General features: G+C 34.6%; 1 protein-coding gene across 1 annotated transcript in view; it reads left to right on the forward strand.

Annotated features, from left to right (window-relative positions):
- The first annotated feature begins 4474 nt into the window (after window positions 1-4474).
- The window catches only part of LOC142358590 (neuroendocrine convertase 2-like), a 77590-nt gene continuing 56205 nt past the window's right edge, over window positions 4475-25859 (forward strand). The window contains exons 1-6 of the mRNA XM_075410016.1: window positions 4475-4877; window positions 8914-8997; window positions 9067-9171; window positions 16695-16924; window positions 17258-17346; window positions 17745-17917. Coding sequence (XP_075266131.1) covers window positions 4695-4877; window positions 8914-8997; window positions 9067-9171; window positions 16695-16924; window positions 17258-17346; window positions 17745-17917 — 864 coding nt within the window. The 5' untranslated portion in view covers window positions 4475-4694. The remainder of the gene's footprint in view (window positions 4878-8913; window positions 8998-9066; window positions 9172-16694; window positions 16925-17257; window positions 17347-17744; window positions 17918-25859) is intronic.

The raw sequence follows: 25859 nt of genomic DNA on the forward strand, positions 1-25859 counted from the left end.
GGCCTTTCCCATTAGAGCCCCCCCCCACATTATGGAGACTCTTATGCATGCGCGGAGACCGTAACCTCTACGACCAACTATGATCTAACTAAACTTAGGACTTAAAAGGGGGAAACCACCTAGAGCTCATGCTCTGAAGCCTACTCAATTTGGTTTTAGATCTATTTTTTGGATTAGCAGCTTTTGATGAAATTTGATCAGTTTTTTTTGCATGTTTTCAGATTTGGTTTTTTTCTGTTGTTCATGTTTTCGATGCAAAAACTAGATTCTTGCAAAATGTAAAGTTATCACTGACAAAGATTATAAGACCATGCAGGACATTGTTTGGATTTGTTCCTATTGTGCGGAAAAAGGTACAAAGGAGGATACACAGGAATTGAAATTAATCAAGAGGTATGAAGATGACACAGTGTGCACCATCAATGGAAACCCTCTAGATTATCTTGAGTATGCAAATTCTCTTCACAAGAACTTACAATTCACTCTTGAGACACCAAACGGTAGTGGAGACCTGGCATTTCTAGATCTAAACATAAACGTAAACGAAGATAGGAGAATCAGCTGTCGTTGGTATCAAAAATCCATCGATACCGGCATAATACTAAATTTCGGTAGCTGTGCACGTTACAACATAAGAAAACTGTGATTCAAGGGACTGTGCATAAGATTTTTAATGCAAACAGTGACTGGCAATCCTTTGATGCAGATCTCAAGAAAAATCAAGAGATCTGGACAGAAAATCAGTATCCAACTAAATGGTCCCCGAGTATAGTTAACGAGACGTTGGATAAAACAGTCACGAAGGAAAAGGTCAAAGTAAACCACCACCCAAAATGAACAACATCTCAAAAAAGTTAAAATTCTCAACAAAAAGGAGCTAAACCGAGGTTTTTTGTACAATACAGAGGAAATATTACTCAAAATTTTGCAAGTAGACTGAAAAAATTGTGTGATATTCAAATCATTTTCCCAACAAGAAAACTAAGAACTTGCTTGCTCACCCTGAAATCATCTTATGATAAGAATCTGAATCCCATTTGGTATATAAAGCTACATGTAATGGATGCAGTTCCATCTATTTTGGCCAAAACAGCCGACTTGTTACAACTAGAATTTTGGAGCATCAAGACGATTCCCCAGTGGGACAACATCTCGTTGAATGGTGTGGTACTGCGCATAATATTGAATGGGAGATTCTTGATACATATCGCGGGGTTGAAAAACTAATGACAATAGAAACGATCTACATCAAAAAGCTGAAACCGCAATTAAATACGCGCGATGAGTATCGTAGGTGGGAATTGACATTGAAGTATTAGTTCAAATGTAAAAAATCATAGGCATTGGGTATGGAATATCGTCAATGATACAATTAACCAGCTGCGAATAAAAGAACAAAGAAGAGGACATAGATATAACGCGGGTGTAGCCGTTAAACAACGGGAAAATACTGAGAAACAACAATTTGTATTACACTACAGAGGCAACATCATCTCTAATGAATTGGTAAAAAAGTTGAAAAAAAATCATCCTGTACAGACGATTTTCAACACTCGGAAACTTAAAAGCTGTTTACATGGCCTCAAGTCTACCTTTGATAAAGATCTCAAATCCCATGTGGTTTATGAACTCACTTGTAATGTATGCAATTCCATCTATGTAGGACAGAGATGCTGACATATTACCACAAGGGTTGCAGAGCATGTCATGGTGGACTCACCGATGGGACTATATGCAATCGAGTGCAACGGTGCTAAAACAGCTTTCCAGTGGAAGATATTAGACCAATGCAGCAACCAATCTAAGTTAATGACATTAGAGGCGCTCTATATAAAAACATTGAAACCAGTCATCGACACGCGCGATAAATACCAAACACGAGAATTGACACTGAAAGCTTAGTTTGGAGATGAAAATCCAACTTTAAAGACACGTTAAGAAACGAAAATTTCAACTTTACAATTGAACAAAACCAAAGTAAGTTTACAGCAATATTTGTAGGTTTTTTTAAAAAAACATGTCGATATGCATCTGCTACACCAAGTTGAAAATGTATTTTTACTCAGATGTAAATATTTTGTATATACGATTGTAGATATGTAAAAATTCGTTTTAAATTTCCTTGAATGATTGATTTTAATGTTTTCCATTTTATTTTCGGGCTTTTCATTTTAGCATTTCGTATTGTTTATAACATGACGATGAACGCAGAGTTCAAAAACGTTCGTAAGAAAGTTTTAAATTGACAATCCTTTTTTAAATCTTCTTCAAAAAATTTGATATTTGAAATTCGAAAATTTTGATAAATGTTAAATCAAAATTCTGTCAACCCCAACAATAAAAACAGAAAGATAGGAAGAAAGTAAAAAGCCCTTTTCAGGAATAGAAATCAATATATCCGGGATTTTCAAAAACTCCGGAATAAAAATTCAATTGATTTTAGTGTAATAAGTGTAAATAAAATGTAAAGGTGATTTTAACGTAAATAGTTTAAAAAATTCGATGTTAACTTAACTCGTTTCTTAGAATTGGAGTCAAAGACAAGTTTATATACCTTGTAAATGATTTCATTTAATTTTTAAGCCTGACGATGGAAGCAATGTTCGAAAACGTTTGTTGTTTAATCAATTTAAGTTTTAATTGACAATTACTTCTCTACATCAACAATTGAGGTCTACTAGACTTCTTACAATGAAAGTCAGAAACATTTCAACGTTTGATTTTGATAATCAGGCTGTTGTGACTGTCTCACTATCATGTTCGTTTAATTTTAGATGGAGCCACGTCTTGTCTATCTCTTTTTGGAGAACAGGATTCCTTTTGATCAGAATTTTTGCAATTTTACATTGATTTTTTAGCCTTCTTCTGACTTGTAGCATTTCGTTTTCTCTTGGTTGAAAATAACCATGAGAAAATCCCGAGGAGATTAACGAAAATGGGTAAAAAGAACCTAAGATTAATTAACCATTGATAGGACTGAAACCAAAGAACATATTCAAAACTAAACCTTACACAATCGAGCTGCCTCGCTTTGATTGCTTTACATCTCTCATCTTCACAAAACTTCTAATATTTACAAGCAATAGATCTAACTTTGTATTAAACTGATTGTACATTTACATCTGCTCAATTAAATTCAAGTCTGAAACTTGGAAAATTTTTCTCAGTAACTCCGAGGTTTAAAGTGCTTAAGAATAACATCCAACCCAAACCGTAACCGTAGACAGTGCACGGATATTACAATATTGGCTTGCCATAGTCTTTCTTTTTTCTTAGGGACGGTAGACACAGTGTCTGCCTAATCACACTATGATTTACCTCCATGATTCGATGCTTGCCTTCAGAGAATTTACCTAGCCGTCTGTTATCGTTGACATTTTAGTGGTTTTTTAGGTGCTTCATTTCGGCTTTTACTTCCAGGTCATGCTCGTATCTGCGTAGTACTCTTTGAATTCAGTTCTGATATACATCGGAACCTTACTCAATCATATTGTTCTGTAATGTCTTTACTGATATGTATTATTGCGTGTAAATACATAAAAAATGAAATTTCAGTTTGACCGGGTCTTTCTAGTCCCCATTGTTTATTTAAATTACGGCTACACTGACATCATGTCATATCTTAGGACAAAAATCAGCTAAGCTCTCCTAAGGAGTTCCATCCTCTGCATTCGAGGCCCAAGGACACTTTGGCGCCGCGAAATTTTTGATGATTCAATGGGAGCTGTGGTTGAAAAAGGGAGGCTTTTAGTTTGACTCATTTACTTTTGCGATTGGATTTTGTTTTATAATGCCGTCTGTCTTTCGTTTTACATTTTTCTCGGCTGATGTTTTTGTATAATATTATCATTTTATTGATAGATTTGAACTATACGAAATTCTTTATGAAGACGTAGTGCTGGGAGGGCACCGGACCAGCCAATATTCACCGTGTTGGGGAGGGATATTTCTTAATTTAGCTTTTGTTCCATAGAATATTGGAAGAGGTTTTCCGTTTGTGCACCGCCAGCTTAGTGGGCGCATATAATTTGCCCCCCCCCCCCCCCCCCAGACGCAGGTGCCACATTTTACTTAATGATTTCCTAAGTAGTGCCCTCTTTAACTGGGGGCGCATAAACGTATTGGGGGGGCACAAACGGAAAAGATCCAAAAATTCCCTTATCCTTTGACTTTGAGTCCTTAAACCGGGCCTTTCCCATTAGAGCCCCCCCCCCCCCACATTATGGAGACACTTATGCATGCGCGGAGACCGTAACCTCTACGACCAACTACGATCTAACTAAACTTAGGACTTAAAAGGGGGAAACCACCTAGAGCTCATGCTCTGAAGCCTACTCTACTACTACTATTGGGGGGAGCTATAGGTTATATGACCCCTAAGCGGGGGGGGGGGGGGGGGTTGGATGTATAATGGAAAAGCCCCCCTAAACGAATCTTCAGCAGGTGGACGGTAAAATGCTTCATTTTCAGGTTACGGTTATGCGCTCCTGATGAGTCAATATGCGTGAACGTAGTTTGATTCGATTTGTAATATAAACGATTGTCTTTATCTCGTCTTGATCAGCATGAGCATATAATATAAACTTATACCTAAGGCCTGTAAACCATAATAGTTTAAAACTGCGTTTGAAAGCTGTTGTTAATCGAAAGCTTCAAAAAATTAAATACCAGATTCATTCCACGTTGCCTATCCAATGTTCACAGTAAAGTTATCTTCCACATTCAGTGTGCTATTGTTAGTGGTAGTAGCATACCTGTCAGTCAGATCGACTGCAAAGCACCATCAACCGAAAGAGCGAGCGGTTGTGCAAAGTGATTTAGATGCAGATTCATTCAGGCGACTGGCAGATAGTTATGACACCAAGGTTGTCAAACGGGTGAGTCGACGTTTTTAATGTACTTTGGAATTCATAGGAGCTATGTTATCTCATATTTCTACAGCTAACAGTATATCATTTTTGTGCTAACTTGACTATAAAATGGTATTTGCATTTAAGCCCGCACTATAAGGTCTTTTTCGCCAAAATGCTGAGCTGTCATTTTTCATAGTAGAAGACACAAATTTCTACTCGTAAGGGATGGCATTATGCTCGCACCAATATAGAATTTTGGAAAATAATTCCCGTAAAACCTTCAGAGAAAAATGGATTTTAATATTTTGAGCATTTCGACCCAAAACTCAAATTTGCCGTCAATCTACCAGCTAGGAAACTTCAAACTAGGTGTCTTGTCGCCCAAAGCCTAATGGATCTTTTGAACAATTTTGTTTTCCAGCTCTGAATTTTGCCGAAAGTGCTGAATAATAATAACGAAACGCAAAACATGGTTTTCAAACTTCTTGGTTTTCAAAATCTTCCTCAGAGATTCCACCCTCACGTAGAGCAGTAATACTTCAACTTTTTACGCTCTAATATTTTCAATTGATTTGCATTGAGCTCTGGTTTATATCTAGAGATACTATACTAGTCTATTCCACAAATCATCCGGATTCTCCACTGTTTATCCGATTAAAATTTTTTTGAGTAGAATGAGATCTTAAAGAACGACCAGTTCATACCTAACTCTGAACAAGCTTTGTTTAGTTAACGTATCGTAAACTAAATCGTATCGTAAAGCTTAAGCTCATCCTCACCGGGCTATAAATATTCCTTCGTTACTATTTGCTTCAGAATGTTGGGAACTCCGAAAGACTAGCTTTACAGTTATTGAGAACTTCAACAGAAAAGCGTTGAGACGGATTAACGGCAGCGTGAGATATAAGGATGCTTAGTAGAATCAAATTTATTACCACCACTTTATTATAAAGTGCTAAAAGAGATACTTCTGCTCAGTAATATCGTTGAAGGGAAGTACAACGTTGATTTTTCGAAGCAGGTCAAAATAAGTAATACCGACAGAAGACGTATTATTCTCCCAGAAGTAAGATATGAGATACATAGGCAGAATTTTTTGTACAGAACTGGATTCAGAGTCAATGTTATCAAACAAATCTTCTTTAACTCAGATTTCTTTAACTCAGAAAACTTGAAATATAAGCTGATCGAACTGATATGGATTTACTTTAATATACACTGGACTAAAAACAACAGCTGAACCTGGACTTACATTTGTCTGTGCGAAAATTGTCGTGCTAATCTTAGATTACAACTGCAGGGCATATTTCCCATGGCATATCCACGAAGTCATTTTGATAATAATAATTCCTAATCAGGGACTTCCCATTTGTCATAATCCCTTCCATTTTACCGTAGCGTTACTTACCGTACTCATTGATGGCGATCTATTATATATGACTTCAAAAGTCGCAAAAATTGCTCATCAAAGTCAGAACAACAGATTTTTGGAATGAGAAAACTTGAGTTGATTCAATCAAGCGCTTGGGTTTTATCCAGAAAAAACATATTTTATTAGCGGGTTTTTGTTCCCTGACGCACATTACCTTCTGTCGTAATAGACAAGAAGCTGAGTTATTGTTGATTGACCAGTGTGAAAACCACTTTGTTTTTGGAAATCACATTGTAATTTTTTTTAAAGCTGTTAAATTAAGTAGTTGTTATACAGTTTTCAAACAGTAGGGATACACAGTTGCTATACACGAAACATTAGAGATTCGCGCCCTGTCGCTCTTTTTTCAAATAATTTCGTTCTTACGAAAACGTTTAGAAAGGCAAAATTTGTATGTCAATGACTAATTTCGCGGCATTTGGGCGCTTGACGTCATTTTGTTACCCTCCCCATCATGACTGCTTAGGTCTTTTGCGTGATTAACTTTTCATCATACGTGACTTACCTCATGCACAAAATGACTTCTGCAATTTAAAGCTTAAAGTTTACTTCAGATATCACTTAAGGTTTTTAATAGTCTTTTGAATGATGTCGAGAAATCCAGCAATTCTATTGTTAAACTGTTGCTGTCTTTTTGTACAGCACGAAAGTCTTATTCACTATTATTCCGGCAATCTGCTGGTTATGTTAATATATTAGTGGCTATGTTATCACTTCATCCTGCCGTTCAGTCGCAATTTTGGTCCTTATGTTCTGGGTAGTTTCTTAAAACGCGTTCAACCTTCTTTTCTATATTGAACGGCAAAAGTAAGTTAGCTACCATATTTTCACGAAGTAAGAATTTAATTTTTGAGGCGGTATTACTCCAACATAAAATCACATTTTGAAAACAATTTTTACGCCATTGATCTCCTACACTATTACTCTCGCCTACCTATGAAATTCAGATAAAACGCAATGTACACTTACCAGAAACCCCAATGTAAAGATGATGAATGCCATCGAAGTTTTACAGTAAGCAGAAAGTTGTCACAAGACGTGCTATGTTTTAAGGTTTGTTCATATATGGCAGTTCACTTGTGCTAAACTTTAGAGAAAAAATGTGAATAAATTGGATCTTTTGACAATTTTCTGTTTACTGTGGAACTTTGATGGAATTCATCAACTTTACGTTGGGGTTTCTGATATGTCTACATTGCATTTTATCTGAATTTCATAGGTAGGCGAGAGTACTAGTGTAAGGGATCAATGGTGTAAAATTTGTTTTCAAAATTACATTTTAATTTGTTGTAATACTGACTCAAAAATTGAATTTTTACTTCGGGAAAATAGGGGGTGCTTACATACTTTTGCCGTTCAGTATATATTTAGCAAATACGTTAAATGCTCTCAAACGAAATTTGTCTGTGTTATCTATATCCTGGTTTTAATTTTTACTAATAATTCGCACGACCATTTGATTTTTCTTCCCGCTAAGCTGGTCAAGTTCAAGGGCATTAAATAGGTGATTAGTTGTTCACGAGCATTATCTTAGAGCTTTTTTTTCACGGTCATACTTGTTGCTTGAGTGCTGTTTGTCCAACGTTAGTTGGTTATGTTTTATAATAATAATAATAATAATAATAATAATAATAATAATAATAATAATAATAATAATAATAATAATAAAAATAATAATAATGATGAATTTCACTAAACTTGGTTTCACCAAGCTCATTAAGTCCCTAACTGGGCTTGAATTTGATTTCCCTCAAACACTGTCCATCCATATGGGTGCAATTTGTAATTAAAATTGTTCTTAGCTAAATCAAATAGATATTCTTTGACTTCTCTTTTGAATTTGGGAGGACTTGAATATGGGTTATAGTTGGGAAAATCACGCGCCAGTGACATCGAATTGTTGAAGTTTGTAACTCAGTAGAAAAAATTAGATCGGCAACGCTGGCGATTACATTCGTTAGAGTATAAAAATATCGTGTTTCCGGATGTCCATTCCTTATTTGCCAAAATTGCTCTGCCTCAAGTGGAAATTTTCTTGTCAAAATTCTTTAAAACTAAGAGATCCAAAAAGACAAATTGATATGTGATCGGAAGTAAATTTAATGATCGAAGACAATCAGTGTATTCTTTATCAGTTAAATGACTGTTTGATTGTATCCATTTGCTTGACGATATTTTTACTGGCATACCAAACATTTGATCCATAAAACAAGATGATATTATGTAAGTTTTGACTAGGTTGCATTTGACTGACAATTTTGTTTCACTTGGAATTGTTCTCTTTAGATAAGCAAGCTTCTGATTTGCTTTTAGTAGAACAAAACTTAGGTGATGATCCCATGATAAATTTTCTGAAAAATATATGCCCAGGTCTTTGAAGACGCAAAATTTGCTTGTTTTGATTTTTACGTAATGAAAATTTTACGTAATTATTTCCCATACAAACGCTGCATCAGATTTTTGTCGGGAAAAATTTATACTATCGGTTGTGTGTATGACTTGTTATTAATTTGCGTGTGTATTCCAATCATTGATCAACCTCTAATTATCTATAATAATGACTAGTTCTCATAAGTGAGTGGAATTTGCCAAACAGAGTTTCCTTTCTCAAACTGAGTTTTGTTTTAGCTACTCGATAACTACTACGTGGTAGAGAGACGCAATGCAGAAATAAGCGACGATGTCTTTGAAAGACTGTCTAAAAATGAAAATGTATGTACATATGAACCAATACATTGTTATAATTGATATCAGAATTATTTAATTATATTCGTTATTTAGATTGCGTGGTATGAACGGGAAGAACATCTGCCTTATTCTAAAAGAGGAAAGGTACCACTGGTTCCAGCCTTCAACGATCCCCTATATGCTGAGCAGTGGTACTACGTAAGTGTTATTACGATGCTGTCTATAATTATTGATAGCCGCCAAAGCTTTTCAGCTGGCTATTATAGGGCTCCTATTTTTTGCAATTCAAAGAATTTGAAATGTATTGGGGCGCTGTCTTTTTTAAAGATGTTTTAACACATTTTTCAATGACTTTGATCTCTAAAAACGGGATAAACAGATAAAGCCCTGCGGGCATTAGGTTTCATTAGAGGCCCAAAGTGGACTTAAGTAGTCCTTTAAGTGCTTAGAGTGGTGCAGCTGCTGGGATGGCCTTTATTTAAGGTTAAAAGGTGATCTTAGGAGTTTCTGTGCTCAAAATGGTGCAATTTTTCTTTTGTTTTTTTAAAAGTTTCTTGTTTGATTAGTCTTAGTTTGAACTTTTTAAAAAATGATGAAGGTCTTTTGCGAGATAAAGTTACTTGTTATGACCATTTTATGAGCAATAAGTTTTGTTACTACAAACACAAACACGCAAAATGTTACTAATTTTTGAATTTTTTTTAAGTTTCTGACAATTTTTGTCATTTTTTGAGTTTTTCCAGCCTCAGGGCATAGGGAATCTTCTTTAAGGTTTAATAATAGGACACTACATAGTTTCTAGTAACTATGGAATGGTTTTCAACGTTTTAATGATTCAAATTTTAGCGTTTTTTTAAATAAAATGTTTATTTTTCAAGTTTTCCGAAATTTTTTGTCAATGTTTGATTTCTGTCCAGCCTCAAGGGCCAGAAAACCTTTTCCACGGTCTGATAAAAGTTACTGCATGTTTGTTAATGTCAATGGAAATTTCCAAAAATTTAACATTCGGAATTTTAAAAATTTGCAATTTTATTCAAATTTTTTGAAAAGATTTGTTTTATTCAGTTTATCTTGCCTCAGTAGCCAGATAGCCCCTTCAGGGTTTGCTGGTATGTTATTACATAGTTGCTAGGGTCAATAGAATGGTTTTCAACGTTTCAATAGAACGAATTTCTATATTTTGAAATTTCTGAAATTTTTTGCCTATCGATCTTTTAGCCAATGAATTTTTTAAGCCTTGGATTTGGGTTACTGGATAGCCTTTGGAGACATACAAATGATTTCGAAGATATTCATATCACAATTTTTAGCAATATTTAATTAAAATTTGCATTTGATTTCCTTTTTTAAAAAAAAAACATTTTCTGAGTTTATCGATCTTCAAGGGGCAATGATTGTTTTTCAGGTCTTGCAGACATAATACTGGAGCGATTTTGGAGACAAAATTTGGTTTTGAACATATATTTGATATAAGTATTTTTAAAGGGTTCAAAATATGCCTTCGGGGTAAAAGTTTCAAGAGTTTTAGCAATGAGTATATTTTTGTTTAGTTTGATTGTTTCACTTTCCCAACTTTTTGATGATTTTGTTTGTGTTTTGGCTGGCATTGTTCAATTGATCTGCGGGTCAGAGTACTACCAAGTTGTTCATTTAATTCTTTGATATGTATTTCAGGACATGTCCTGTTATGTTTTAAGGTATTTACACTTTTTTCAATGACTTTGATCTTTCAAAACGGGATAAACAGGTAAAGCCAAGCAGGCATTGAGTTTCATTAGAGGTCCAAAGTTGGCTTTTTAAGTCAATCGAGTGCCTGGAGTGGTGCAGCTGCCCTAATTTAATGTTAAAATGTCATTTATAGGAGTTTCTGTGATCAAAATGGTGCAATTTTTCACTGTTTTTTAAGTTTTTTGTTCGATTAGTCTTAGGTTGAACTGTTCAAAAAATGATCAAGGTCTTATGCGCGACAAGTTACTTATTATGACCATTTTATGAGCAATAAGTTTTGTTACTAGAAACGCGAACACGTAAAATGTCACTAATCTTTGCAATTTTTTTCAACTTTATTTGAAAAACGGCAGTGCAAAGTTTCTAGTAACTATGGAATAATTTTCAACCTTTTAATGATTCTAATTTGAGCGTTTTTTAAATAAAATCTGTACATTTTTTCAAGTTCTTCCTAATATTTTGATTTCTGCCCAGTCTCAAGGGCCAGAAATTCTATTCCACGGTCTGATAAAAAATACTGCGTGGTTATTAGTGTCAATGGAATTGTTTCCAAAAATTTAAGATTTCGAATTTTAGAAATTTTTTAAGAAAATTTGCAGTTATCCAAATTTTTTGAAAACCTTTGTATTTATTCAGTTTTTTTCCTCAGTAGTCAGGGTTTGATAATAATAAGTTTTTACTTTGTTGCAATGGATAATTTTTGACCCAATGATTTTTTATGCTTGGAATCGGGTTACTGGATATCATCTAGAGACACAGAAATGTTTGTGAAGTTATTAATATTACTTTCAGCTACATTTCATTAAATTTTGCAACTGATTTCATTGTTTTTTGAATTTTCTGTCTTTTTATGAGTTGATTGATCTTCAAGGTCCAATGAATATTTTTCAGGTCTCGCAGATATAATACTGGACCGATTTCAGAGACAAAAATTGGTTTTGAACATATTTTAAATAGGTATATTTAAAAGGGACCGAAATTTGCTTTTGGGGCTATAGCTGTAAGAGTTTTAGCAATGAGCGTATTGTTATTTAGTTTGATTGTTTGTTTCTCAACTTTTTGAAATGATTGTGCTTGTTTTTTTTTGCTGGCATTGTTCAATTGATCTGTTGGTCAGGCAGAATTGGTCAGGTAGGAGATCTGTTCACATATTTTCATGATTTTTGAAGTCAAATTGGAGTAATAAATTTGGTAACTCCGAAACAGGGAGTGGAGCGAAAAAGGGAGTGATTTTGTGGCATGAATTGTTTTTGTTCTAATCTGTTCACACATTTTCATGATTTTCGAAGTCAAAAAGTCGAAAGCGAGTGGCTTTGCGGCGTGCATTGTTTTCACTCTAATTTTGAAGTAGAGTGAGAAAACGGTGTTTTGAACAAAAATTCGCTCTCTCGCTAGTGGTTTTTTGCTCACATGCGTTAATTACTTTGATTTTCACTGTTCTTTTGATTTTCTGGATCGGATTTTTTTTCTAAACAGTTTTCCAATTCGTTCATAGTTCATTATAGGCCTAATTTTGGTTTGAACCAAATTTTCATTTCTCGCTCGTGGTTTGTTCACATGGGGCATTTTGACATTGATTTTTTAAAATTTCTATCTCATTTTTTAGAAATGGTTTTTCCAATTCACTCAGTCCTTTCTAGGTCTAGTTGTTGGTTTAGTCAATGAAAGGTCTTTGAATTGTACGTCAGGACTCGTCCTGTTATGTTTTTTTACTTCGTCGAATAAAATTTTTTCTCTGTACCTTATTTCAAAGCTTGTTCAACATTTTGCGTGAAATCTTTTTGACTTCTCTTGGCTAGTTTTACTCCTCTCTCATTCTGTTACAATTTTTTTTAGACAGCGGTTGCTCAGCAAAGGAATTCAAAATGAACAGAGTCAGTATCAAAAAACGAAATGAGAAATAGAAACGGGATAAACCCATAAAGCCCTTTTTTAGATGACCGTTACTCGAACTTTGTTCTTTGTTTCCATCTCGAATGCTTTTTGGTATTGATACTTGCTCCTTTGTGGGTTCAATACGAGGCAGGAGTATGTTCAGCTCCAAAATGACACCAAAATAGTTGGCACTTTAAAATTGTTTGTACGAAAATAATTTTTTCACTGGTTTTTTTCTCTTCTTTCAATCCCAATCCTGGTTAAAGGAATCAACGGCGGCTATTTTCTGGCAATCTGCCGAGTATGTTTTTATAATCCACGATGACCGCACAGGTATACCATAAGTAGTTTTCCTAATTATCACCGCCGCAAATTTATAAGGTCTAGGAATTCAAAGTCTATTGGTACTAACTAGGACCTACGTCAAAGTCCGCCGTTGCAGCATCAAATGTATTTTTTACCTCAACAAATGTTAACAAATTATGTTTGGACAGTAAGCATGCAAGTTTTCATTTTTTACAAAAAGTGTTTGACGTGAGAAAGAGTTTAGAACAATGAAAATTTTGCGTTGCAAGCTGTGATAATCGTTTCTTGAAGTGTGCATCCCTATGCAAGAGTAATCAGAGGGCTGCTCAGTTTTGTTGATTGTCCCTGAAAATGATTACATTTCATTAAAAAACGAACAAACCATTTTAGGATGAAATTGCCTTTGCACGCTGTTATAGCCTTGGAGTGATTTGGTGTAATGATTAGGGACAATATGAAGCAAAGGAAATAAGTTGTCCAACTTTTTTAAGTGTTTTGCTTATACCAATACGGTAGCCCCGAAAATTCTATGAAGCCCCAAATTGTGCAATTTTTCACGTTTTTTGTTTCATTTTTGCTTTTTCTTGTTTAAATTTTTCTTGAATTGACGTTTGTCAAAATCTTCTGTAGGATGAATCTTTTTTCATGAGAATTTTATGGACTATATGTTTTGGTACTCTAAACATGAACCCGAAAAGTGAAACTAATTTTTGCAATATTTTCAGGTTTTTTTGATAATAGGTTACGGCATAGCGTATAGTGGCAATGAAACAGTTTTCAACATTTTAATGTCTCGATTTTTAGCATTTAAAAAAAATGCTGAAAAAAGTTTTTTTTTAAATACTTGTCTTTTGTTGAGTTTTTCTTGCCTCAGCAATCAGGTGGTCTCCTCTAGAGTGTGACAGTATGTTACTGCATGTTTGCCTGTGACAATGGAATGGTCTTCAGCTTTTTTATATCACGAAATGTTGCAATTTTTGTTAAATTTTTAATTTTTTTTCATCTTTTCTGAAAATTATTGCCATGTTCCTGATTTATTGATTTTTTCAAACCAATGAAACTTTTAAGGGGTTAAAGTTGGGTTACTGGTAGCCTCTGGAGACAATAAAGTTCTTCAGAATATACTATAAAAATTGTTGGCAAATTTTCAATAAAATTTGCAATTGTTTTGATATTTTCTTTTGTTTTGAGGTTGATGTTTACGGGGCAAAACTTTTTGAGCTCTTGCAGATGGGTTGCTGGACAGACCACAGAAACAAAAAAGTGGAGTAGAACATTTTAACATTGCAAATTTTCTTTGAATTTTGCAAGTTTTCCTCATATTTCTCGATTTGTTTTGTCTTTATTGGCCAATAAACCTCTTTCAAGATTTATTCGTGGGTTAACTGGGGTATTTAAATGGATCACGTTTGGCCTTCAGGGTAAAAGTTTCTTGAGTTTTAGCAATGATTATTTTCTGGTTTAGTTTAATTGGTTATTTTAGTTTCTCTTGTTTTGGGGCTGTTTTTCGTTTTGGCTAGCATTGTTCAATTGATCTGATGGTCAGGCGCAGTACTTCAAAGTTTTTCATTTAATTCTTTGGATTGTATTTCAGGACTTGTCCTGTTGTGTTTTTTAAAGATGTTTTTACACTTTTTTCAATGACTTTGTTTCAAAACGGATAAACGAGTAAAGCCAAGCGGGCATTGTTCATTAGAGGCCCAAAGTGGGCTCTAAGAGTCCTTCAAGTGCTTAGAGTTGTGCGGCTGCTGGGAAGGCCGTCATTTAAGGTTAAAAAGTAAGTTTTAGGATTTTTTGAGCCCAAAATGTGCATTTTTTGCGTTTTTTTGTCTATTTTCGTTTTTTGTTTTGAGTTTTGTGGAATTTACTGTCTGAAATTGAGGTTTGTAAAAATTGATAAAGGTTTTGGCGAGACAAATCTAGTCAATTGTGCCAATGTACTGCCTCTAGGTTTTGATAATACTTTACTGCATAGTTTCTATCGTTAATAGAATGGTTTTCAACATTTTAACATCACGAAATTTAGCAATTTTTAAGTTTTTGAATTTTTTGTCGTTCTGAGTTTTCCAGGCCCTTGTGCCAAAGCGCCTCCTCTGGAGTTTGTGAGATGTTACTGCATTTTTTCTAGCGTAGATGGAATTTCCAACATTTTAACATCAACAATTACAGCTATTTTTGATAAAGCTTGCAATTTTTAACATTTTTTTGAAAGTTTTATCGTTTAAGTTTCTTCCGGTCCAAGTGGCCAAGGAGCCTCCTCTGGAGTTTGATATTTTGTTGCTGTTTAGTTTTTCTAGTTTTTCATGATATTGGAATTGTTTTCAACATTTAAATGTCACAAATTTGGCAACGTAACTTGCAGTTTTTTTTTTGCATTTTTTGAAATTTGTTAATTTAGCTTATCTATCCCCAGGGGCCTGGGAACCTCCTCTATGGCTTGGTAATAGGTTAATGTATAATTGGTTGGGTCATTGGAGTGGTTTTCAATATATTACACATTTTTTGCAATTTTTTTGCAAGTTTGTAATGTTTTTGAAATGCTCTAAAATTTATCGTGATCGAAGTTTATTGTTCTTTATGAGCCAGTGAAACTTTTGCTAGGCTCAAAATTGAGTTATTGGATAATTTCTGAAGACAATGAAAGTATTTGAGATGTCTGAAGATTTTAATATTACGAATTTGAGCAACTCTGACTTTATCGATCTTCAAAAGCCAATTGATTTTTAAAATCTTTCAAATCGGTTAGTGGACAGATTGGGGAGGCAGGCAAAAAAAATCGTTTGGAACATAATAATTTCGCAAAATTTAGAATCTTTTTGAAAAATTTTCTGCAGTTTTCAATCTTTTTTAAATATTTTTCTATTGTTAGTTTTACCATCCATAGTGGCGAATTAACCCCTTTTATGGCTTTTGCGCTAGTTGATGTGTATTTTTAGGTGGAATAAATTTGATGTTCAAGGTAAAAGCTTCAAGATTTATAGCAATGATTATATTTTTGTTTATTGTGCTTGATTATTATAGTTAGTTTCTCCGATTTTGGGACTCTTTGCATTTTTTCGCTCCCACTATTAATTGATACCTTGACCAGATGCAGTAATTCCAATTTTTTTTTTCAATTCTCTGGTTTGTATTCCAGGGTTGTACTGATGGTTTTTTACTGCGTCGAATAAAAATTTGTTTACCTTTACCGTAAGTCACATCTTGTTCATATTTACTTCTCTAGGCTAGTTCTATTTTTCGCTCATTCTGCTCAAATTTTTAAACATCAATTCTTCAGCTAAGCAGCCTGAAATGAACGGAGTCATAAAAACGAAATCGGGAATAGAAATGGACGAGCCCAATTTTAGATGCCGGCTTCTTGAACGTGTTCTTAAGGTCTTAGTTACCATCTCTTGTGCTTTTTGGTATTGATACTAGTCCTTCTATCCTCTGAATAAGGAAAAGTGGTGTTTCTAACTACGAAATGACATCAAAATAGTTAGCTCTTTAAAATATTGATTCTACAAAAATCGATTTTTATTTTGTTCTTTCAATCTCAATAGGGGTTATGGGAATCAATGGCGGCTGTTTTCAGCAATTTGCAGGGTATGTTTGCGAAAGCTAGCGGAGCTTGATGCTTTACAGCTAAACAGTTACTGGGCAACCTGCTGTTGTGGTCGGAAAATGAATTGTCGAATACATATCTGAGCATGTGGTTCTAGTATTGTTTTATTTTATTCGTTTGTTAGCAGATTCAAACATTGTGTATAGCAGTGTTACTCCTTGTTTAAATTTGTACAAATGAAGTTTCAAAAGAGCCTATATTTTTACAGCAAAGTGAGGGCCAAAGGGGCATCACCGAGGGAAGTGACCACAGCATAATTGACGTGTGGAAAATGGGCTTCAATGGTAGTGGCATCAAAGTGGTGGTGATTGACGACGGCTTCGACCACACGCACCCAGACTTGCATCCTAACTACAATTCTACTATCTCAAAGGACTTGAACGAAGATGATGATGATCCTTATCCTAGGATTCCCGAGGATGATCGGGAGTTCAATGCGTACGTATGCCGTATTTGTTGATATGCAGTACCTCAAATCATTTTTACTCAATTGAATTAAGAGTCAGTTCTGTAAATTTAATGTTGATGTTGGTGTTTAATAATCAATAAGCTATTATTTAACTAAGCATTTAAATATTTAACCATGCGGTTATTTTAATACTATACACGTTTCGTCAAAATGTTTGGCATGGGCAAACATTTTGACGAAAGCGTGTTTTTTGGAAGTAATTCCAAACAAAAAAGCGTGTTTTTTGTTTGGAATTAGGCGGTGTGATGGTTGCGTGTGTAGTAATTTTTGAAACGTGCCTGAAACGAATTTGTTGATTTTAGTCATGGCACCAAATGTGGAGGGCAGATTGCAGCTGTGCCCAATAATAAAATATGCGGCGTTGGAATTGCTCATGGGGCCCAAATTGGAGGTAATTATATTATCTGTATTATGTAAATTGTCTGTTACAGCTAATTTAGTTGATATAGTTTGTATAGTATAACAAAGATTTTGCGTTCTTGCTATAACACATACGAGTTGTTAGAAAAAATTTGAGAGTGAAGGAGTCGATACTCAGGCCTTGAGAGCTAGTATGAGCATCCTATATATGTATATGGTTTAATATTTTGGACGGCGTTTAGTTATTGGACACGGCGTTTAGTTTTTTTCTAACTTTCTATTTACATTTACTCATCCTGCAGTTGCTGCGGTTTAATAAGCATGAACTTAGAATCGGATTTTAAATAGCTTCTGTAACACGTAGAATTGTCCTTGTGAGTTGTCCTACTGATCTCCAGGTATCGAGCGCCAGACAGACTGTTTGTTTAGGAATCAAAATTCTGGATGGTAGAGTGACTGACTCTCTAGAAGCAGAGGCCTTTCGTCACTATTGCGAAGACGTCGACATCTACAGCATGTCCTGGGGTCCCTCCGACGATGGCAAGACGTTCGGAGGTTTCATGAAACTTTCATACGAAGCCGTCGAGTACTGCATCAACCATGTAAGTTGATCTTATCTTTGCTACAAGTGTGCATTCGTTCAAGTCGCATAATTGAGGCACCCGATCTCATCTGCACGTGGTAGGTACAGATGTGCTCTGCATTCTTCACTCGATGCATTATTACAGCTGTAAGCTGAGTGGAGCTATATTGCGGTGTTCGTTATTTTTAACGACCCGAAGAGGAGTATTGGTTTTCTTTGTGTTGTTTTTACCGGAAATACTATTCGTTCACACGGTGTTTTGACCTAAAAGCGAAATTGAGTAAAATTGCGATGTGAACTAATTTTTTTCTGAGCCAAAAAAAGTTTTTTTGATCATGCGCTGAGTGTAGTGAATGATTTTTCGACATTGAAAAGTGTTTTTGCCAGAAGGGCGCATATAGATAACCGCTTACAGCCGTTTTTCCGTCCGATTTGCCCAGTTTTTTGCTTGTAATTTGATTTTTTGTGACAACTCATGCACTGAGGGCGTCTTCCTATTGTGAGGTATTTTTGTTCTTTAAACTTGTACATATAGTAATCCGATTTTGGCAGTTTTGTCCAATTTTTCTCTTCGTCATATTTAAAAAAGGTTTCACGACGTAGTCATTTTTGTGTCTTTGCTATTTTTTGCAATGTTTTTGTACTATCTATATTCTGGCTCATATCATTCTAGAATTCTTCTAAGACCTAGAATTATATTGGAACTGATTTTAGTTTTTTCAATAATATTTTTTTATTTTCAAATATTTTGCTGGTTTTGCAATTGATTTCATATATTTAGCACTTAGACTTTGCTGGAATAAGTTATAAAATATTTGACTTGTATTTGTTTTTTGCAACCGTTTTTAGGGCTAGGTTTCCATAATTTATTTTCAGGTATAAGTTTTTTAACTAAATTTTTAAAATAAAAACTGGTGAGGTAAATACCTTATTTTAAAAGACAAATGATAATGGTTTCGGCTTCGTTTACTGTTTGCTTGTGAAGTTCCGAAGCTTCGAGCCGCTTTTGGACTTCTTCCGGCTATGTTTTTTTGATCATGCGCTGAGTGTAGTGAATGATTTTTCGACATTGAAAAGTGTTTTTGCCATAAGGGCGCATATAGATAACCGCTTACAGCCGTTTTTCCGTCCGATTTGCCCAGTTTTTTGCTTGTAATTTGATTTTTTGTGACAACTCATGCACTGAGGGCGTCTTCCTATTGTGAGGTATTTTTGTTCTTTAAACTTGTACATATAGTTATCCGATTTTGGCAGTTTTGTTCAATTTTTTTCTTCGTTATATTTAAAAAAGGTTTCACGACGTAGTCATTTTTGTGTCTTTGCTATTTTTTGCAATGTTTTTGTACTATCTATATTCTGGCTCATATCATTCTAGAATTCTTCTAAGACCTAGAATTGTATTGGAACTGATTTTAGTTTTTTCAAAAATATTTTTTTATTTTCAAATATTTTGCTGGTTTTGCAATTGATTTCATATATTTAGCACTTAGACTTTGCTGGAATAAGTTATAAAATATTTGACTTGTATTTGTTTTTTGCAACCGTTTTTAGGGCTAGGTTTCCATAATTTATTTTCAGGTATAAGTTTTTTAACTAAATTTTTAAAATAAAAACTGGTGAGGTAAATACCTTATTTTAAAAGACAAATGATAATGGTTTCGGCTTCGTTTACTGTTTGCTTGTGAAGTTCCGAAGCTTCGAGACGCTTTTGGACTTCTTCCGGCTATGTTTTTACAATTCAAAGAATTTGAATTGTTTTGGCGCGCTGTATTTTAATGAGTCGAAGAAGATTATTGGAGAAGTCTTTGAGTAAATTTTGTTTGAGTGAATTTTGAGCAGAAAATGAGACGCGTGAGGAAAATGGGAGTGGTTTGATTTTTGTTCATAACACTGTATCAGAGAGAGCGAGAAATGGAGGTGTGAAAAAACTTTTTCTAAGCGAGCTAGAGTTTTTGTTTACATGCGGCATTTTTGAACGGTTTTTTTCCAATTTTTTTGGATAAGAGGTTTTTTTATGATTTTTTTTAAATTTTTGAGTAATTTTTGAAAATAATGTGTGTTTCATCCGATTATAGAGGTTTTTATCCTAATTTGGAGGTTTTATCCTAATATGAAATAGTATGTGTTTTATCCTAATTGGAGGTCCCAATCTTCGACAAATTTTTTAGCTTACTACAACTCGCCCACTGTTTTGTGAGCTTTTTTGCTCTTATTTGCTTGAACAAACTTATCCTTTGTTTAATGAGTACTTGTATCATTAAAAAAAATTCCTTTTAGTTTTCCTAATTCAATTTGTTTTTAAGTGCTTTTTTCATGAGTTGACTTAAACATTTTTAATGTAAATCTTCATAAGTGTTTAATATGTGCTAACGAAATAGTGTTTTTCGGAAAAGTAGCAGTGTTTTCACGAGTTGATTTTTGAAGTCAAATTGAAGTAAATGATTTTGGTCTCGGTGAAACAGGGAGTGGAGCGAAAAAAAAACGATTGGTTTTGCGGCGTCAAATCTGTTCGCTTTAATTTTTAAGTAGAGTGAAAAAACAGTGTGTGAACAAATATTCGCTTTCATGCTAGTGGTTTTTTGTTGCGGCGTTTTGATATTGATTTCTACTTTTTCTTTTGTTGAATCTCATCTTTTAAACGGCTTTTTTTCTAATTCATTCAATGTCCAGTCGGGTTGTAATTTTTTGTTTAATCGATGAAAATTCTTTTAATTGTGTCAGGAATTTGTTTGCTATGTTTTGTCGTATGACGCCCGTTTTCGTTTTAAACTTGTTCACACCGCAAAGCTGAAAGTCAATTTTTCTTGATGACTTGTTCTCACTCGCGGCTTTTGCGCGCCTGACTTCATTCCTAACTCACTCTAGCAGAAGTTTTAAGGTGATTTGGGTGATTAGATTTTGATCATACGTGACTTACATCACTCAATAAAGTGACTTAATTTTTATAACATTTTTGAATTAATTTAGGGTCAAAGGAGCTGATCTGTATGATGATGGTCGCTAATAAAAACGCTTCTGCGGAATTGATTTTAACAAGCCCGATTAATTTATCGCTGAATGGTTTTTACAAAGATTGGTGAGCGGCGTCGATAGCTTTTGCAACATATATCTGTATCTATTTCTGTATTGCGCGACGCGCAAGTCTATTTCGCAGCTATTCCGTCTATCTGCCGGCTATGTTTTTCTAAAGTTTAATGGGTTGAGTTTAAATTTAGAATCTATCCCTCAATCACTAAAGTTACGACATATCTTCTACGCCCCACCGCCTGCAGACACATGTAATATTTTCGAATAACGTGCTCTATAACAACATATAATTTGCAGGTGTGGTCATAACAAAGCTGGGAAATGCAACAGCTTAGGTCTCGCAGTTGCTAAGTGAACACCGGTTTTTAAATTCCAGATCTGAAGGAATCCAAAATTTGGAAGATTAGTGTTATAGGAACAATTCATTAGTTTTAATCCAGGTTCTACTATGATCCAAAATCACGAACAAAATTGTAGGTTGATCTGTGAGAAAAATTATTTGAAGCTGTTTTGTTCGAATGCGCGGGTATGGGGGATTGATACTTCCTGTATGGGAGAATACTAATGAGGACTTAACGATAGGGTCTGGTCATCTCACGTATTGTCTCTACACTGCCCATGCACTATTGTGAGGCTGTGTGCAAATTTTTGCCCTCATACTGATTAGTTTGACTTTAGTTATGGTAATCGGGAGATGGCGGGATAGATTGTTGGGGTGGGTGGCCGGCTAGTGGCAATAGTGGTGCTGTATCTATTACGAGCGCTCTAGCACAGCTCAACAGAAGGTTATATAGGGGAGGGAAGCAAGTGGGGAGGTTGGCGTAGTTTCGCCGGAGTCGCTGTTATTTGCATGTGGTGATATTGTCTAAATTTATGCAGCCGTTGTTTGTAACTTAACTTGCAAGTATAATGAGGCGAAATTCTGGATTTGCCTTTTAAATTAAACTGTTCATCATTATGTTATCATTAAATTATTCTTTATTTCTCTTCCTTATCTCGTCTTATGTTGTGTGTGCTGTCCCCTTCTTTCTTTCATTCTCGCACTTTTTCGTATTCTTGGATACCACTTTTACCCAGTTACTTTGACCGTTGTTTTGCTTGAACTTGATCTGGCCTAATTTTTCAAGCATTACTTGCATAACAACGAAATTCCTGGTATATTGGTTTTATTTTGCGGTTAATTGGCTCTGATTAAATTTATAGATGCTAGAAGGTGCTCAATGGAACACTGTCTCTAAGTTAAATGTTCAAAGATTGCTGCAGCCTAATGTATTATCGTCAATGTCTGTTAGAATATATGTTCAATGGACTATATTAGGAATGTAAGTATTGGATTCATCAAATTCACATCTACGTTTCCTATACGCCTTTACAAATCACAAGTCTTTATAAATTAGTCTGAAACAATTTTGCCTGAATAATTTTGGTTTTGTGACGTTGAACGCATTTGACGTCTAGTTCTTATTGTTCTGAGTTGCGCCTAATGATGGACATGCAAATTTGTACTTCAAAATAATCAGTTGCATTTCTCAAATTAAGAACACTGAATAGCGACCAATGTTTTTTTAAAGGTTGTAAGACCCTAGTGCATAAGTCTAAGCTTAATCTTAATATATGAAAGCTGTATTCAACTGAAGTCTTGTTAATAGCTCTCGAACGAAATATAGTTCGAGAGCAGCTCATCTGAAGTAAGTCAGATATGCTCTCACGTTTGCCATGTATGTGTTAAAGTAGCATTGCTTGACAAAATAGCTTTCCGCCTATATATCGATTGTAGTATTAGAAATTTGTCGTTCCATGCTGTTTGTCTCCGTGTTTAGAAAATTGCGATTTGTAATTGTTGTTTATTGGAAGCATTAAATTGCATCCAAAGACGCAAAGCTAGCGTAGACGCCATAATACTAGCATCCCTAAGCACGAGCTGGCTGCTACCGAAGCCAACCGCTTGCCGGTCGTTTGAGAGCAATTCGTCCGGAATTAGTCGGTTAATTGCTCTCAAACGAAGTTTGTAGCAATTATATTAGTCCTGTTGGTCTTTTTATGCGATTTTTCGTTTGACCCATTTGACTTTTCGTCCTTAAAAACGGGATAAAAACGTAGCGCCCAGCGGGCATTAAGTTTCATTAGAGGACCGAATTTTTTGTTGGACCAGTCTAAAATTGCGGCTGGTTGAAGTTGATAAAGGTCTCTTGGAAGACAAAAACTTTTTATGGCCTTTTCAAGAGCTATGTGTTTTGAAAATCTAAACAGTAAGGCGCAAATTTATATTAATTTTCACAATTTTTTCAAGATTTTGGAAAATTTCAGCCCTACGTGTCAAGAAACCTCATCTAGGGGATTACTGCACTTTTTCTAGTGGTAATGGAGTGCTTTTCAACATTTAAACATCACGAATTCTAGCATCTTTTTTTTTTTTACAAAACTTGGAAATTTTTTCAATATTTTGCAACTTATTATCATTATTCGTTTTTCCAAAACCAGGGCCAGAAAACCTCCTTAAGGGTGCGAGAATAAGTTACTGAAAATTTTTTTACTTGCCATGGAATAGTTCTCAGCTTTTTAATATCATAAATTATAGCAATTTTTTAATAAAACTTACAATTTTTTTCAAGTTTTTTTTTGTTTGAAAATTCTTTGTAATTTTTTAGGTTCCTCCAGCCTGAAGAGCCACGGAATCTCCTCCTTGGTTTAATAATGGGTTACTGTATAGTTTTTAGATGTGTTGGAATGTTTTTCAGGATCATTACGAATTTTGGCATTTTTTGACAAAACTTGCAATTTTTTCAATTTTTTTTTACATTCATCTACATTATTGAGGTTTTTTCAGCTTCAAACGCCAGAAAACCTCCTTAAGGGTTTGATAATAAGTTGCTGAAAAGTTTTTTTTATTGGCCATGGAATATTTGTCAACTTTTTAATATCACAAATTTTACCAATTTTTTGATAAAACTTGGCAATTTTTTTCAAGCTCTTGAAAGTTTGTCATTTTTTAGGTTTCTCCAGCCTAAAGAGCCAGGTAACCTTCTTTAGGGTTTAAGCTTAATTGACTGCATATTTTCTAGATGTAATGAAATGTTTTTCAAGATTTTGAGCAATTTTTACGATTTTTACGATTCTCTTTTACGAATATTTGCAATTTTCAAGTTTTTTGAAATTGTTTGTTGTTTTTTTAGGTTTTTCCAGTCTCAAGAACCAAGGAACTTAATCTAGGGTTTGATAATAGGTTACTGCATTTTTTCGAGATGTAATGGATTATTTTTCAAGATTTTAATATATCGAATTTAAGCAAGTTTTTAAAAAAAAATCGCAATTTTTTCATTTGAAATTTCAAGGTATCATTTGAATTTAAGGGTTAATAAGCTGTTGCATAGATTTTAGAGTTAATGGAATGGTTATCAATTTTTTTAGTTACTAGAGTTTTTTGCAATTTTTAGATAAAATTTTAATTTCAAATTTCGACAAATTATTATCATCTAACAAGTTTATGGATCTTTGAGCTGAGGCAGTGAAACTATTCAAGGCTTGAAGTAAGGATACTGGATAGTCTGTTGACACTATGAAATGATTGTCAAGAGACTAATATCAAGAATATTAGCAACACTTTGTTAAAATTGCAATTGTTTTCAAAATTATTGAATATTTTCGTCATTGAGTTTAACGATCATTACTGGCCAACAAAAATTTTTTAGTCTTGCAGTTGGGTTACATCACAAAACTCCAGAGACAAAAAATGGTTTTGAAAATTTTTTTTCACTGCAAATTGTGTCAACTTTTCCTTTGAATTTTGTTCTCAATTTTTGTGATTTAATTACTAATGTGGCTAGAAAACTAAAAGTTGCAGAGTCGAATCTCATCATGGAAAATATTCCTAGCTCTCTCTCTCTATCTATCCATCTATCAATCTATCTATCTATCTATCTATCTATCTATCTGTGTGTGTTGGTTGGGGGTGTCTTTCCTTCTCTTTCTCGTTCTTGTTTTACCTATCGCACACTATCTCTGTTTCTCTCTCTCTCTCTCTCTCTCTCTCTCTCTCTCTCTCTTTCCTTAACTCCTTTGTTGATGCCGCACTTCAGCTGCTCTTATGTGGCGTGATGTTATCATCTATTACCCTCGCCTTACGCCCCTTCAATTAAGCTAAAGCTGGCCTCACTAAGCGTTGGCTAGCTACTGGCGAAGCCAGCCACTCGCCGGTCGTTTGAGAGCTATTTGCCCGACGTTAGTCGGTTATGTTTGTTATTACATAGCATATATTTACTCATTCTATACGCAACATTTGATCAAAGTCAGTTCCTATCAAAGTCAGTTTTTGTTGTTATTAATAGCCGCCCTCATCTATTCAGCCGGCTATTATAGCGCTCCTATTTTTTTTTTTACTTCGTCGAATAAAAAAATGTTTCGCTTTACCTCATTTTGCCGCCTTTTCAACATTTTGCGTGAAAACTTTTTGACTTCTCTAGGCTAGTTTCTCTCTTCTCTCATTCTGCTAAAAGTGATTTTGAACATCAGTTGCGCAGCAAAGCAATTCAAAATGAACAGGGTCAGTATAAAAAATTGAAGTCAGAAGTAGAAACGGGATAAACCCATAAAGCCCAATTTTAGATGCCCGCTATTTGAACGTCGTTCCTATAAGTCTTATTTACCATCTCTAATGCTTATTGTTATTGATAGGAGCCCCTGTAGACTCTCTCTAAGAAACAGAATTATGTTCAACTACGAAATGCCTTCAAAATAAATCGGACTTAAAAAAATGTTTTTGTACAAAAATCTTTCTTTTTCAATATCTTCTGTTATTTCAATCCCAATCATGCTTATTGGAATCAACGGCGGCTATTTTCCGGCAATCTGCCGGGTATGTTCAGAGGTTTGTTGTAATTATATTGGCCTTGTTTGTTTGATGCTTTTGGATAAGCAAATGGTGCTCTTGGTGTTTG

This window comes from Convolutriloba macropyga, chromosome 2, assembly GCF_964194025.1.
Source record: "Convolutriloba macropyga chromosome 2, txConMacr16.3, whole genome shotgun sequence".
Classification (NCBI taxonomy): Eukaryota; Metazoa; Xenacoelomorpha; order Acoela; family Convolutidae; genus Convolutriloba; species Convolutriloba macropyga.